Source organism: Vicia villosa, linkage group LG1 (genome assembly GCF_029867415.1).
Source record: "Vicia villosa cultivar HV-30 ecotype Madison, WI linkage group LG1, Vvil1.0, whole genome shotgun sequence".
In the NCBI taxonomy this organism is placed as follows: Eukaryota; Viridiplantae; Streptophyta; class Magnoliopsida; order Fabales; family Fabaceae; genus Vicia; species Vicia villosa.
In genome coordinates this window covers 113,915,430-113,930,026 of record NC_081180.1, presented here as the reverse complement: position 1 = coordinate 113,930,026, position 14,597 = coordinate 113,915,430, and the positions used below count along the sequence as shown (strand labels likewise).

The 14,597-nt window shown below is 35.5% G+C and overlaps 1 protein-coding gene across 2 annotated transcripts; it reads right to left on the bottom strand.

Annotated features, from left to right (window-relative positions):
• Positions 1–1,646: 1,646 nt before the first annotated feature.
• LOC131643911 (tubby-like F-box protein 3) lies at positions 1,647–5,600 on the bottom strand. Of its 2 annotated transcripts, none has more exons than XM_058914268.1 (6): positions 4,821–5,600; positions 3,445–3,532; positions 3,124–3,253; positions 2,855–3,034; positions 2,161–2,647; positions 1,647–1,989 (listed from the first exon to the last, which is right to left on the bottom strand). In XM_058914268.1, exons 1-5 carry the CDS (start codon positions 5,151–5,153, stop codon positions 2,173–2,175), a joined length of 1,206 nt encoding a protein of 401 aa, XP_058770251.1. In that variant the 5' UTR covers positions 5,154–5,600; the 3' UTR covers positions 1,647–1,989; positions 2,161–2,172. The 2 variants fall into 2 exon arrangements, with proteins under 2 accessions (XP_058770251.1, XP_058770250.1); XM_058914267.1 differs by having other exon boundaries at positions 1,647–1,982; positions 2,154–2,647; positions 4,821–5,598.
• Positions 5,601–14,597: the final 8,997 nt, after the last annotated feature.

The window sequence follows — 14,597 nt, the reverse complement described above, 5'->3', positions numbered from 1 at the left end:
GTGCTACGAAACTTCAATATGCTTTGAAACTGCAAAAAATAAGTTGTGTGTACAACCAATATGTATGTTATTTTTATTCATGTACTTAATACATCACAAAATTAAATTAAATACTTACCTCGATTTTCCATAAACAAAGAGCAACATGGTCCTCCTCTTAAACTGTTGGACAGATAGATCTAATGTAACCTCGGGAAAACCAAGTAGTGTGGGAGTTAGTGCCTGAGGTGCGGCTTGAGGTTAAGAACGAGAACGAGATCTGTCATGAAACTTAGAATGAGGTCTTGCAAGCGACCAAGACTGAGATTCAACATGAGTTTGTAGTGAAGAGAGTGACATGTTTGCATATGTTTGAGTCGACTGCCTTGGATCATACTAAGAACCCTAAGATTGAGACGATTAGTCTTCGTCAATTTAAAATACATGTAATTTCTCTCTACGAACAAAGACATGCTGAGCTAGACGGTTAGTCTTCGTCAATTTAAAATACATGTAATTTCTCTCTACAAACAAAGGCATGCTGAGCTATCTTACCATCTCCTAGATGTTTTTGTCTATCCCTCATTTTTGCATTTGTATTTAAATATATTTTAATATCGTATCGATTAATTTTTAATCACACAAGTAATTATCAACACAATATCTATTTTATTTTAACAACAATTTTTTTATTTGAGAGACAATTTTTATTTTCAAATGTTGGAATTTCATTTTTTTTTCTCTCCATATCACGGGTCCTTTTTTATATAATTATTTAATACAATTCAGTTTATATTATCATTGTTAATTTATAATTAAAATCAACCATTTCAAATTTACACATGTCTAAATATATTATATAATATCAAATAAATTTACGCTAAGCACGGGTATCTTCCTAGTTTTTCTATAACTTTGAATGAAAAATGAGAAACAATTGATAAGAGTTTCCTTAAACAAATTCAAAACATAGCTAAATTGTAAACTATTTACGGTTATAACTTTGAATGAAAAATGAGAAACAATTGATAAGAGTTTCCTTAAACAAATTCAAAAACATATCTAAATTGTAAACTATTTACTGTCTTTTTAGAAAGATCCTTATGGAAGACCTTCATCATCGGTCCAAAAGCATCCTTCTAGTGGTAATGAAAATATATTTCGAGATGATCTTTTCAAAATCGTTCCAATTGATATAAATCAATGGCAACGAAGGTTTCTTAATTCCTATAAAACTATAAAAATGACAAACACGTTATAAAATTAAACATAATTAAACATACCTTGCTACATCATTATAAATAAATTGCAATATTTTGCACTTGATTTAGATGAAAAATCAAAAATTAATATCATGGAGTTTTTAAAGCTCGGAAGGATCCTTCAATATTGAAGGTGGAGAAAAGGGCAGTATTATGACATATCGAAGAGTCTCAACATTTTATGGCATGAGAGGGGCCAACATTTATGTCCACCATGTTGTATATGACAAGCAGTGTTGTTACCGTGACCGTGAAGAATGTGCCAAAAAAAAATGCTATCATGCACCAATATAAATATGGCATGTTATTTTAATCTCAGAAAAGAAACTCCAACCATTGCATTGTATATTGGATTTTGTTGTAAATGAGAAAGGACAGGATTATGGAATTTCTTTGAAACTCATAAAGCAACAAAAGCAGGCAGGTAAGTACATTCTCAAAACCAAAGCCATCAAACAGAAACAACTAGATAGTTGCATCTAAAAGATCCTCGTCTACAAACTCCAGGCCAAAAAAGATAAATCGGTTTACAAACTAACACAAAAAATACAACACAACTTCCATGTTTATCAAATACAACGCATACAACTCACAACAACAAACAACCATATATACAATACAAGAGAGAAGGGGGAGAGAGAGACTTTGAAGCCAAGTTGGACTAAATAAATAGCAGAGAAGAGAATATATTGCTTATATCAGACCTGCGGTATTGTGTGGCCAATTCCAACCAGCTAACACCTGTCATGTAAAACCAGCAACTTCGTAAGCATTCGATAACACCTCAATTATCACATAAATGAACAACTTTTTATTGTTAAATCGAATTGAATACTTCAATGTTATTGAACTTTATTTAAAAAATTATTCAGATACTAGAGATATTATTCTATTGGCAGTAAGAATGTGTGCCTGTTAGTTGTTGCAGCAATCATTCGCAAGCAATCTTGGTGTCGAAGCTGCTAAGGCATATTGCAAATGCTTCAAAGGCGGAGATTGGATACTGGTAATCCATGGTAAATACATCCTTTCCAACTTTTCCAAACTGTAGAATAACATTTTCTTGGGCCTGCTCAGAAACTCCGTTTCTAGGAGAAGCGACCAGCTGGAAATTTTTAACTGAAGCAACTGTCACACGTCCGTTGAAGTTCAAACACCAGCATTGGAGTTGTTCATGCCACCTAGGAGCCTTGTTTCTTAACACCAGCATTCCCTCATCTAGACTAGTCAAAGGTACTACGGATTGGAGATTCTCTGCACGGGTTGATTTTGATCTGAAGAATGGAATAGATGGAGAAGTGTCATTTCTGCTGTGAAGAAATCGAGTCTGTGTCGGGGCCTCCCCTCCAGGTTCAACAGCTGCGGCTGGGATGGCGTCCATAACACATTGCATTATCCTAGGTCCCCTGTTAACATTTTTTTAAATAACATGAAGTTATTCTAAAAAAAACATCATAAGTAATACTAACGGGGAAATAGAGCCAACTCTTGAAAGCAAACTGGGAAACAATCAATAACATAGAAAAAGCCAACAACGACTTTTATCGGATGATTTCCTCACCACGATATACTCTTTACCCAAAAGAGAGACATGTTATTAAAAACACTAATACCTAGAGCCCAAAACATTCAGATCATATGAGACATGCACGATGGGATAGTTGCCTGCAGGAACTCTTGGAGACACTTGCTTGAGACTAACTAGCTTAGTGGAACAAGACTTTGCAACTTTGGCTCCATAAATAGGAGGGTGAGCATCATACACGGTAAATTTGGTGCCAAGAAAGTTTGATCTGTTACCATTTAACAGAAAAAATATTTTAGATCTAGAAGATGATAAATTCATAATTAACAAGTCATGTTATAATGTCAACTAAAATACCTCAATTTCCCAACGTAGGTGCTACTCCCTCTTGATACATCATCAAGGTTTAGAGAAATGATATAGTCGGTGTGTGTTGCACGCCGACACTTGCGTGCAGCAAGAAGGAATTTGCCGTCATCAGTTGAGGCTGCAAAATGAGATCAACATTACAAATGCATGAAAGGCCACATAGAAAAAGAGATGGGGGATATTTTCTTAATATTATACTAAGCTGTTAGGTAAAATATATGACTATTAGTCCAACCCATGTGTCACAAAGTTAAGAAAGCATTATACTATTACTAAACATATTACATTCGAATCTCTGGTAGCACTCACCTTGGTTTAAACAGAGAAAAAGATAATATGTTTGGCTGTTACGATTTCGTTTGATATAGCACTGAATGAGAGAATCCCTTGGACCAGGCTGCATGATGAAAATAATAAGTCAATTATAGCTTCAGAATGAAAAGGGGACAGTTAATAAAAGCAATGGCCTTCCTAGCAATAAATTAAGAACTTTGTAATACTACCAACCAATTAAACAAAATTTCAAAAATAGTAGATCACGGAAAATATTTTTAGTCGAAGTACAATCAAAGCAACTTTCACACCTTCAACAACTACAGCGGTATGTAGTACTAATTTGTTCTGCTAATATTACAGAATATAGCCACAAGTACAGTACAGACAGCACTACACACATTAAATAAATCTTTGCATCTTGGTAGAAAAAATTGTATCGAAATTCAACGCTTATTTCAAGTTACAAGCTATACATGTCATCATGTTTAGTACTAAACATTGTTTCAATTGCGGCTCAAGAAAAATATTGATTTGTTCAAATTCTCCTAAGCTACACTGCTATTAACACTTTGTCCTAAGTAGTGTGACGCAGAATAAACAATTTGTTCAGATCCTGCTATGCTATAGCACCAATAGAACCACTATTTGACCACACAAGGGTCACAAATTTATTTATAGTCACCAATGAGTACAAAAACATAAGTTTACTCACCAAAAACATACTAGACCATGTTCACACATGAGCAATGTCATTTGCATGCCACTTTTGCATGTTACTTTATCACCACAATCACATTCAGTATTGTTGACATATCACACTTAAAGAATAACATGAAGAGTCATTAAACTGGCAAGGCAGTGAGGGTGTATTTACTATCATTATTCATTTCCGGAGACACCAATGCCACTAATCACAACGAAGAAAATTGAAGAAAGCAGTTTCCATGTTTCGTAAATTTATAACTAAATATTGAACAATTTCATTTACAAAAGTGCTCCAAAGCCAACAAACATTCTTGCTTTCACAAACTCAATGTCTTCGAGTGAGGTATACCCACCCACCAGACATACACAACACTCAAAGTAAACAACCCATCTCTCAACCATACAGGCTCAACAGATATGGGTTTTAATGGTTGTAACTTCATCAATGTAAGAGCAGCATCATACAGTAAACAAAACAACATTTGTAAAACATCAAAACTAATCAACCTTTCTCATGCAAAGTATAGTCATCAAAATCACACATACCATTGAAGAATATAATGACACTTCAGCTCAAAAGGATGTCTAGTCAATGACAAAGCTTTCTGAGCTTAATTCAAGAGACTATAAATCCCAACAAAAGAACAATAGCAAGTTTGCAGCTGAAAATAAAAAAGACACATCGAGACCATAACAAGTGCTACCTGCTTCAAGGAGATAGGGAATGTCAACTTGCTGGATATTTGAGGAGGATTGACAATTTCCCTCATGAGTTCTCTCCAACTCCGACAAACACCGGCGCATGCAACAACATTTTTCCGGGCAGGCCAAGCATCATCCGACGTTTCAATTCTCATGAGCACGTCCCTCAAAAGCTCAGGAGGCATATTAGCCCAGCAACTCTGCTTCAATCCATCAACCACCAAAGAACTGTCGGTAACATTAACATCACAGTGTGACTGTGATTTTGATCTCATACCATACCCAAATTTCATCTCAAACCCCTTCCTATCCATAATCATACTCCTAAAAGACATCTAAACCCAATTTCTAAATTCCTCAAACCCAACCCAAATTCTAAATTCTACTAAATTACCCAATTCATCTAAACCATGATCTGATACATAAAGATTAAATTTTTAGCAGAAAAATCTCCTTTTGTCCAAATACTAGGAGTAACCAGAATTGCATGTTCAAATTTTAACTTACATTAGGGAGAATTTTGCAAATTAGAACTGAAGCAATATAAATAAATAAAATCAAGTAATCAAACCGAGAAATTGGAAGGAAAGGGCATGGATTTGTTTCCCTTGTTCCATGAGAGTGATGTGTAGATCAAGAATTGATTTGGGAGTTGAAGCAGAGAGTGAGGTGAGATGGAATGAGAGATGGCAAAGTAAAGTGAGAAACTGAAATGGGTAACGAAGGGAGGAATGTCACTATGTGACGAGGGAAATGAAGTTGTGTGGGCTTGTTGGGTTGGAACTTATCCAATGGGTTTGATTTGGTGCCAATCAAATCAAGCCACCCATTTACATCTTTGCACCCATTAGTAGCATTTTTATCCTAATACTTTCATATTTAAATATTATAATTTTGTTTTTTATTTAGCTCGGTTGGTAGCTTTGTATGTAAGGGCGGTACGAATGGCAATGAATCGGGTCGAATATGAGTTTCACAGTACCTAAACTCACACTTGAAATCGGCACCTGAACTCAAACTTAAATGTTGTTTGGATGGCAAAATAAAACTCACGCCCAATGTTGATCATTTAATCTAATTATTTTTGGAAATATTTTTTTTAATAAAAAATTAATTAAAGTCGTTAGATTAATAATAATCAATGATTAAGATTTGGAGTAAGTCTTCTACACTTACTACTAAATATATTCCTCCTCACACACACACACACACACACACATATATATATATATATATATATATATATATATATATATATATATATATATATATATATATATAGAGAGAGAGAGAGAGAAGGGATCAAATTACACCCGAAGAGTTACATCACGAGTTACACTCGTTCAATAACTACATCTCGAAATAATATTTTTTAAATTCAACCGTTGGATTGAAACATAATATCATATAGATCATACCTATAAAGTTTGAGCTTAATCTATAATTATTTACTATATCATCAAGATATCCAAAGATTAACGTCAAAATGAGCTTTCATATAACGTTAATTTTGATGTTATTCAATGACATAGTAAATCATTATAGATTAAGCTCAAACTTTATAGGAATGATCTATATGATATTATGTTTCAATCCAACGGTTGAATTTAAAAAATATTATTTCGAGATGTAGTTATTGAACGAGTGTAACTCGTGGTGTAACTCTTCGGGTGTAATTTGATCCCTCCTCATATATATATATATATATATATATAATGAGAGATCAAATTACACCCGAATAGTTACACTCGCTCAATAACTTCACATCGGATAATTATTTTTTAAAATCAACCGTTGGATTAAAACATATTGTCATATAGATCATACCGTATAAAGTTTGAGAGTAATGATTTACTCTATATATATATATATATATATATATATATATATATATATACCCTAAGAGTTACACCACGAATTACACTCGCTCATAACTTCATTTCAAATAAATATTTTTTAAAATCAACCGTTGGATTGAAACATAATATCATATATATCATATGTATAAAGTTTGAGATTAATTTATAATGGTTTACTATGTCATCGAATTTCATCAAAATTAACGTTATATGAAAGTCCATTTTGACGTTAATCTTTGTGTATCTTGATGACATAGTAAATTATTATAGATTACTGTCAAATTTTATACATATGATCTATATGATAATATATTTTAATCCAACGGTTAATTTTAAAAAGTAATTATCCGATGTGAAGTTATTGAGCGAGTGTAACTCATGATGTAATTATTCGAGTTTAATTTGATTTCTCCTCTATATGAGAAGGGATCAAATTACACCCGAAAAGTTACACCCCCTCATAACTTCATTTTGAATAAATGTTTTTTAAAGTCAATTGTTGGATTGAAACATACTATCATATAGATCATACTCATACCTATAAAGCTTAAGATTAATCTATAATAATTTACTATGTCAATGAATTACATCAAAATTAACGTTATATGAAAGTTCAGTTGACGTTAATCTTTACATATCTTGATGGTATAGTAAATCATTATAGATTAATCTCAAACTTTATAGGTGTGATCTATATAATAGTATGTTTCAATCCAACGGTTGATTTTGAAAAATATTTATTCGAAATGAAGTTATGAACGGCTGTAACTCGTTGTGTAACTCTTCGGGTGTAATTTGATCCCTCCTATATATATATATATATATATATATATATATATATATATATATATATATATATATATATATATATATATATATATATATATATATATATATATATAAGCGGGTATGATTTTGGGTTTCGAGTGCGGGTTTTACACTACCCAAACCTGCACCTGAAATTTCGGGCGGCACCCCAAACCCAGTCAACTTGGGTTTTCACCCATTGACTCGGGTTCGGGTGCAGGTGGGCCCGCCGGTTTGGGTCTGTTTGTCATCCCTAAAGGACGGAGGTTCAATATTCATCTTTAAAAGGTAAATTTTAGTCATTAAACTATTTGACTAAAAAATTACAATTTTATCATCTTTAGTTGTGCCTCTAACACCTTTGAAAACTTAAAATTGCCCTTTGTGAGTATGGATGTGCATCTCTGTACGCATTTAAATCACAATTAAAATATGATATTACGAGTTTCACCACATTTTAATCACAATATGGTTTGGAGATGCGGCTTCGTAAGGTATTTGGGTGAATCCGGAGATGCATCTCCGAAATATATCCTTAAAGGTTTTTAAAGCGTGGTGAATATAAATGGGATTACTTCGAAATTGCATCTCTAGAACTCTCCCTAATTCACATCAGACTAGCAACATTGTCCAAACATTTAATTTTTATGAGGTCAAAATTCGTACATTAACTTATATTAACTTAAATTAACGTAAAATCAAAGCAAATTTAAAGTTAAAGAAAAGTAAATATTAATACATTAATAAAAAAATAGTCAAGATAATTCATACATAACAAGAGATCCGAAAATGCCAAAAAAGATAACATACATCTCAATGTAAACTATTGGGTATGTCTAACAGTCTGCCTCCTCCATTATATGTACCGCACAACATTATGTAACTCGAAACTCATGGTTTGCACGAGGTCCAATTGGGGAGAACCATCATCAAAGAGTTTTGCCTCTATGACTCCTAAGGACATCTTCAAAACACGCTGACATACCGATGCCACGCTCTCTGTTTGCTCATTTTGAACCTCAAGTATCTCAAAGTTAGCTAGTCTAGGTGATTCTCCAAGAGCTTCTGGCGTCATGATAGGGTATGACACCTTATAGAACCATAACATGTAGCCCTCGACACAAGATTAATGTCTACCAATGGGCTCTCGATGATACTTCTCTAGTACCAGGTGACTCATGAAATCATATAGTATCGCCTGTAGGTCTTTGCAGCAAACGCCGGAAGGAGTGGCCTCATAGGGAGGTCTTGAAATGATATACATATAGCCAAACTAATGCATAGCTCGTTCTGGAAAATAAGAATGCATAAGAGATGAACCACATGCTAGTCATCCAGAGTATAAAGAGATGACGTCAAATGGCCATATTTGACGGTGACACTCGTATGGGTAAAAGCTAACGTCATATGGTTCCATATGATCAAGAGATACTATGAATGGCTTGACAACACCATTCCCTCTGTATGGAACAAAATTAGCTTCACGAGGCCAGTCCTCATTGTACTGTGTCGCAGGTTTTCACCCGCTGATGCGAGGAAAGTGAGAGATGATATGTCCTTGAAAATGTTTCAAATACAATATTAATAACATGTATAAGAAATGAATTATGAAAATATTAGTAACAAGAAATTTCAATAAACAACGTGCAATGTAACGCCCCAGACTGCTTTCGGGATGATCGACTGACCCCACAAACCAACACGGGTCTTTTCAGCATGTTTTGACCTCACTCACACACTTTTCGGGAAACTTCCTAGAAGGTCACCCATCTCAATACTACTCCAAGTCAAGCACGCTTAACTGTGAAGTTCTTATGGAACGAGCTACCGAAAAGAAGATACATCTTGTTGGTATAGGTAGTACCTATCAATCCTTATAAGACATCTTTCAACCATGTAGTCTCATCCCTGCACAGCCTCCGGATCCCTCTCATTCCGATGTGGCGACCACCCTAGCCCCCATTGGCCTCGAGTGTTCCATGCAGTGCAACCACCCCTCGCCTTCTTCGGCCTCGGGTGTTACATGCCCACCAGCTTCCGCATGGTTCGTCCTCGAACCACATCGTACTAGGAGAGGTATGGCTCTGATACCATTTGTAACGCCCCAGACTGCTTTCGGGATGATCGACTGACCCCACAAACCAACACGGGTCTTTTCAGCATGTTTTGACCTCACTCACACGCTTTCCGGGAAACTTCCCAGAAGGTCACCCATCCCAATGCTACTCCAAGTCAAGCACGCTTAACTGTGAAGTTCTTATGGAACGAGCTACCGAAAAGAAGATGCATCTTGTTGGTATAGGTAGTACCTATCAATCCTTATAAGACATCTTTCAACCATGCAGTCTCATCCCTGCACAGCCTCCGGATCCCTCTCATTCCGATGTGGCGACCACCCTAGCCCCCATTGGCCTCAGGTGTTCCATGCGGTGCAACCACCCCTCGCCTTCTTCGGCCTCGGGTGTTACATGCAAAAATTGTGATACCTAAGAATTGAACTTGTGACCTCCGTGTATTTTAATGACAACTTGTCACTACACCACTTAACAAAGACAACTCTCGCCTAACTTCGAGTATAGGTAGACCAAACAGACGCCCCCCCAATTATACTCGTGAATTGCAGTAAGGACTGTGAAGTACTTAAGGTATACCACATTGACATGTGTAGCACTTTTGTCCACAAACATGGATGTGTCAACCAAAAACAAGAGGTAACGCCTCAATGTGCAATATCAGTGGTACTCAACCTGCTCATCATCACCCTCGACATCTTTAGTCCCCTTCACATGATCACTATATAGCTTTTCCAAAATTATAAACCGTGCATGAGCACCTTTAGTGCGAGTTTCCTCCTTCGATGCCTTACCAGGGTCAGCCCCTAATAATCTAACCATCTTGTCAACCCCTTCCTCTTGTTCGATTCTCCCATGATCTAGTAATTTCCCCTCGATGGGAGGATGTAGTAGGCATTAGACATCCTCCAAAGTGATTGTCATCTCACCTATAGATAGGTGGAAAGATGACTTTTATGACTGTTATCTCTCTACAAAATCCCCTTGCATGCACTGGTTTATAGTAATGTATGTAGATGAATGTAAATTGGTAAGACCGAAATAAAGGATAACATCTTTGAACCAACGACCAAAGGGTTGTGGTAACTGCAGTATCTTCCTGCTGTGGTTAATCATTTTCAAACAATCACGCTCCTGAAAAAATAAAACATAATTAGTACGAATTTAATTAGTTGACAACATATTGCAAAAGAAAATAAATATACCTCTCCATTTCAAACATGCCTAGCAATATGGTCTTCGTAATTATAAAGTAAAGAGGTGCCATATAACTCTCCTGGATAACTCACCAACGAGGCTTCCTCCATGACTTCCTCCTGTGCTTCAGGGTCAATAGGGGCCTTCAGATCTTCAAGTTCTACTGCTTGAGAGAATCGGCTACGAGAATCAGACAGCCGATAACTCACCAACGAGGCTTCCTCCATGACTTCCTCCTGTGCTTCAGGGTCAATAGGGGCCTCCAGATCCTCAAGTTCTACTACTTGAGAGAATCATCTACGAGAGTCAGACAGCCGAGGCTGCGAAGAAGATGGAGCATCAAACGAGTCATCAGTAACGTGTGGCCTCATGGTCCTGATTGCGGGTATTTCACGTTGTACTGATGCAGTTTCGGACACACGCCCAACTCTAATTCGACCTTCATTGTTGTCAGCCATTGCATGCATTATAAACATAAAAAAATTTAAATAGCATATCCACCAAATGTCCCAATTTCTTCACTCAACCTAATCCGGAGATGCATCTCCGAAAACAATTCATAGAAAATCCGAAAATGGGTCTCTATTCAAACTTGAAACTATCAGCATCCATGGCAGACCCATTTTCTACCCTAACAGAACCAAAAATCTTCATTGCATGTTGTAATAGATTATCAATTTTTTTACACTAGTGCCTAATGTACCTAAAACAACTAATGCATCCTAAAAGAACTAACTACAAATCAAAACATAAAAAAGAAAAAAATTGAAAAACTTACCAAAGAAATTGATTATTGAGAATGGGAATATTGGTTGTTATGAGATGTTGGAAGGAGCTACAAAGATATAAGCTTGATTGAATGGATGCAGAGGTCAAATCGTTGCAGAGCTCTTATGAATTTTTTTGGGAACTTTTGAGAAAATGAAGAAAGATGAAGAGGGAAAGGTTTGGCACAAAATATGAACCAATAGCGTCTGAAGATGCATCTCCGGACCACCCACTTACTTTTGAATAAATGGTGTTTATGGAGATGCATCTTCGGAAGCACTTTTTATACACACGGAGATGCATTGCCGGATTTTTTTTCATAATAAGAGCACCTCTTCAAGTTGGATTGAGGAATGGTGAAAATAGGTGTGTCCAGAGATGCATCTCCGGATGCTATGGACAAAATGGATTTTTCACGGTGGTGTGGAAGCACCTACAAGGGTGGAAATAGCATTTTCCTCAAATCGAAGGCACCCATTTACATCTTGCACCCATTAGTAGCATTTTTATCATAATAGTCTCATGTTTAAAAATTACAATTTTTTTTCATTAAGTCAGCTCAGTTGGTAGTTATGTAGGAACGACAAATATGGTGGCGCGGGTTTGAACATGCGATATCACAAATATGTATATGCATTCTTATCGGCAATTGTGAAATTTTCGATAAAAATGCATACATGCATACTGACAATTTCAAAAATATCGATAAAAATGCATGTGTGATACCTCATTTTTTAAAAATGTTGATAAATACATGGTCATTTTCTGAATTTTAAAAAATCTAGTAGTTCTTTTTTTTATGTTGTAGTGAAAACCAGAGAAAAAGACGACAAGATTGGTTCTACATAGAGAGTAGTTGTATAGTGCTCTGATGAAGTGGACGAAGATGACAGAGGGTAGTTGCATCTTAGGGCGGGTAGAGTAGCCCTCATTGATTTTCACCGTATGAGGATATAGTAGTCTCAATTGTCCTCCACTCTACAACGTGGAGGTGGTGGAGTTGGACGAGCCAAAAATCTTGATGTCGAGGCAGATGTTGCCGGTGGGGATGATGTAAAGGTTCCTCTTCATGATGATATCAAGGTTCCTCCTCAGGATGATACATAAGTTCCTAATGTAGTTGATATAAATTCTATGTACACACGTATGGAAGGTTCCCTTGAGAGCTAGTGACCATACCTTGCTCATTGGGTATGTCGATCATGTGACATTTATATTATGGCAGGGTGAGGTATAAATATTTTATTTTAAGTAGTTTTTATTTATTATTGATTAATTAAAAGTTATTAATGGTTTATACTTTAATTGTTATAAGACCGCCCGCCATTGAAGTTTCCCACCCATGGGGCGAAGTTGAAAAAATTCTCTAATGTGCAGATGACAAATGAGGTCAAGGCGATTGTCATTAATGTCTGCCTGCTTTCGTTGGTGGATTGTTCTCTCACCATGTTCGACGCTCCACTATTATCTGCTTTTGTTTAGTAATGGCATAATAAGACATCCTCCTTTCATCTTCTATTTGGTGAGGACGATTACCATGGACGATGTTTCCAGTTTTTTCCATCTCTCCCTTGCAGGTAACTTATTCATTGCTTATGTCATTAACCATGAGCTTGCATGCATTACGGCTAAGGAGTTATTGGGGGTTACACAAAGGACAATCTTGGAGGAGTTAATGGTTAAAAAAGGTGTTCACTTTCGTCTGTCTTGGCTCCAGGATATGTATCAGACACTGGTGCAACACTCTATGGTATAAGGCGGCCGTTATGGTATACATGTTTCATCTTATAGAATGTATTATCTTAGTGGATAAGTATCATGTATATATCGATGCTAGAAACATGTCTTTGTTTTTTAACTTTGAGCATCTCGATTATGCATGGGGTGTGTTACTTTGATGATATTATATACTGCCCTTGGAGAGACGGTTATTTTTTAGAGGAGACAACTGAAGGGTATGAAAACACTTAGAAAAGGGGGTTTGAATAACTGGTTTCTTTTTGCAATATAAAAATGACATGATATTTTTATCCTGGTTCGTTCTAACTCAACTACTCCAGTCCACCTGTCAAGGTGATTTCACCTCTCTCTGTCGAGGACTTAATTCACTAATCAAAAACTGATTACAACGATCCACGGAGGCAACAACCAACGTCTTCTTGAGAATCTTAACCACAACTTGGTTACTCAAGGAATACAAACTTTGACTTCTTGAGAATCCTAACCACAACTTGGTTACTCAAGAAACAATTACAAACAGAACTTCTAACAAGTGATCTTAAATGCTTCTTAATCTAACCTGTATCACAACTGTGATTTTTTCACTAAGTTTAGTACAATGAAGATGAACTTAATTTGATACTATGAACAAAAATATTTTCTTTCAGTATAAGTGTTCACGTATGAAATATTTTCTTTAAGCGTGCTTGCATGTATCTTGCGTGTGTTGTCTATTGCGTGTTTTTTTCTTTTTCAAATGATCTTCTATTTATAGCTATTAGAAGATTTCGTCCAATGTTGGATAATAGGCTACCTTAGATTTTCATGTTTGCGTGTTATCTTGGATAAGCTTACTTTCCACGCTTCTTGAGACTTGTTACTAAATCTGCTTTTAGCCGTTAATAATCGTTATGTCTCTAACGATAATCTTTCTTCTGTCATAATATTTTATCTTGTATTTCTTCAAGAAAACTTCTTTCTGAATTTGTAGAGATAACTTTTATCAGAATTATACTTTAGTGGTTGGTGCTTTCAGAAGTTTTTTTATTAGATCTTCTTTAAACTTCAGTGTGACTTTCTTTATTAGAACTTCTTTAAACTTGGACTACATTATTGTATGTAGTCCAAGTTCTGATGGTACTTGTTTTGCTTGAATTTCAACATATGTTAGAACTTCTTCTGAAATAAGAGATATATAATCAGAGTATCATATTTACTTATACAAAATTTATTTAATTGTTATCATCAAAACACTAAGATAAGATTAGAACCAAACTATGTTCTAACAACAACTTGCTGGTTATATGAGTGTATTTCAAATATGAATATTTATTTTATTTTATGTTGATATCTATAT

What these genes read in the sequence shown, in the direction of transcription:
- LOC131643911 (XM_058914268.1), bottom strand. Translation starts at nt 5,153, where the DNA reads ATGTCTTTTAGGAGTATGATTATGGATAGGAAGGGGTTTGAGATGAAA. An exon ending in TCCCTATCTCCTTGAAGCAG is followed by an intron (nt 3,533 to 4,820) that starts GTAGCACTTGTT and finishes TTCATCATGCAG; the next exon opens with CCTGGTCCAAGGGATTCTCT. An exon ending in TTTTCTCTGTTTAAACCAAG is followed by an intron (nt 3,254 to 3,444) that starts GTGAGTGCTACC and finishes CTCATTTTGCAG; the next exon opens with CCTCAACTGATGACGGCAAA.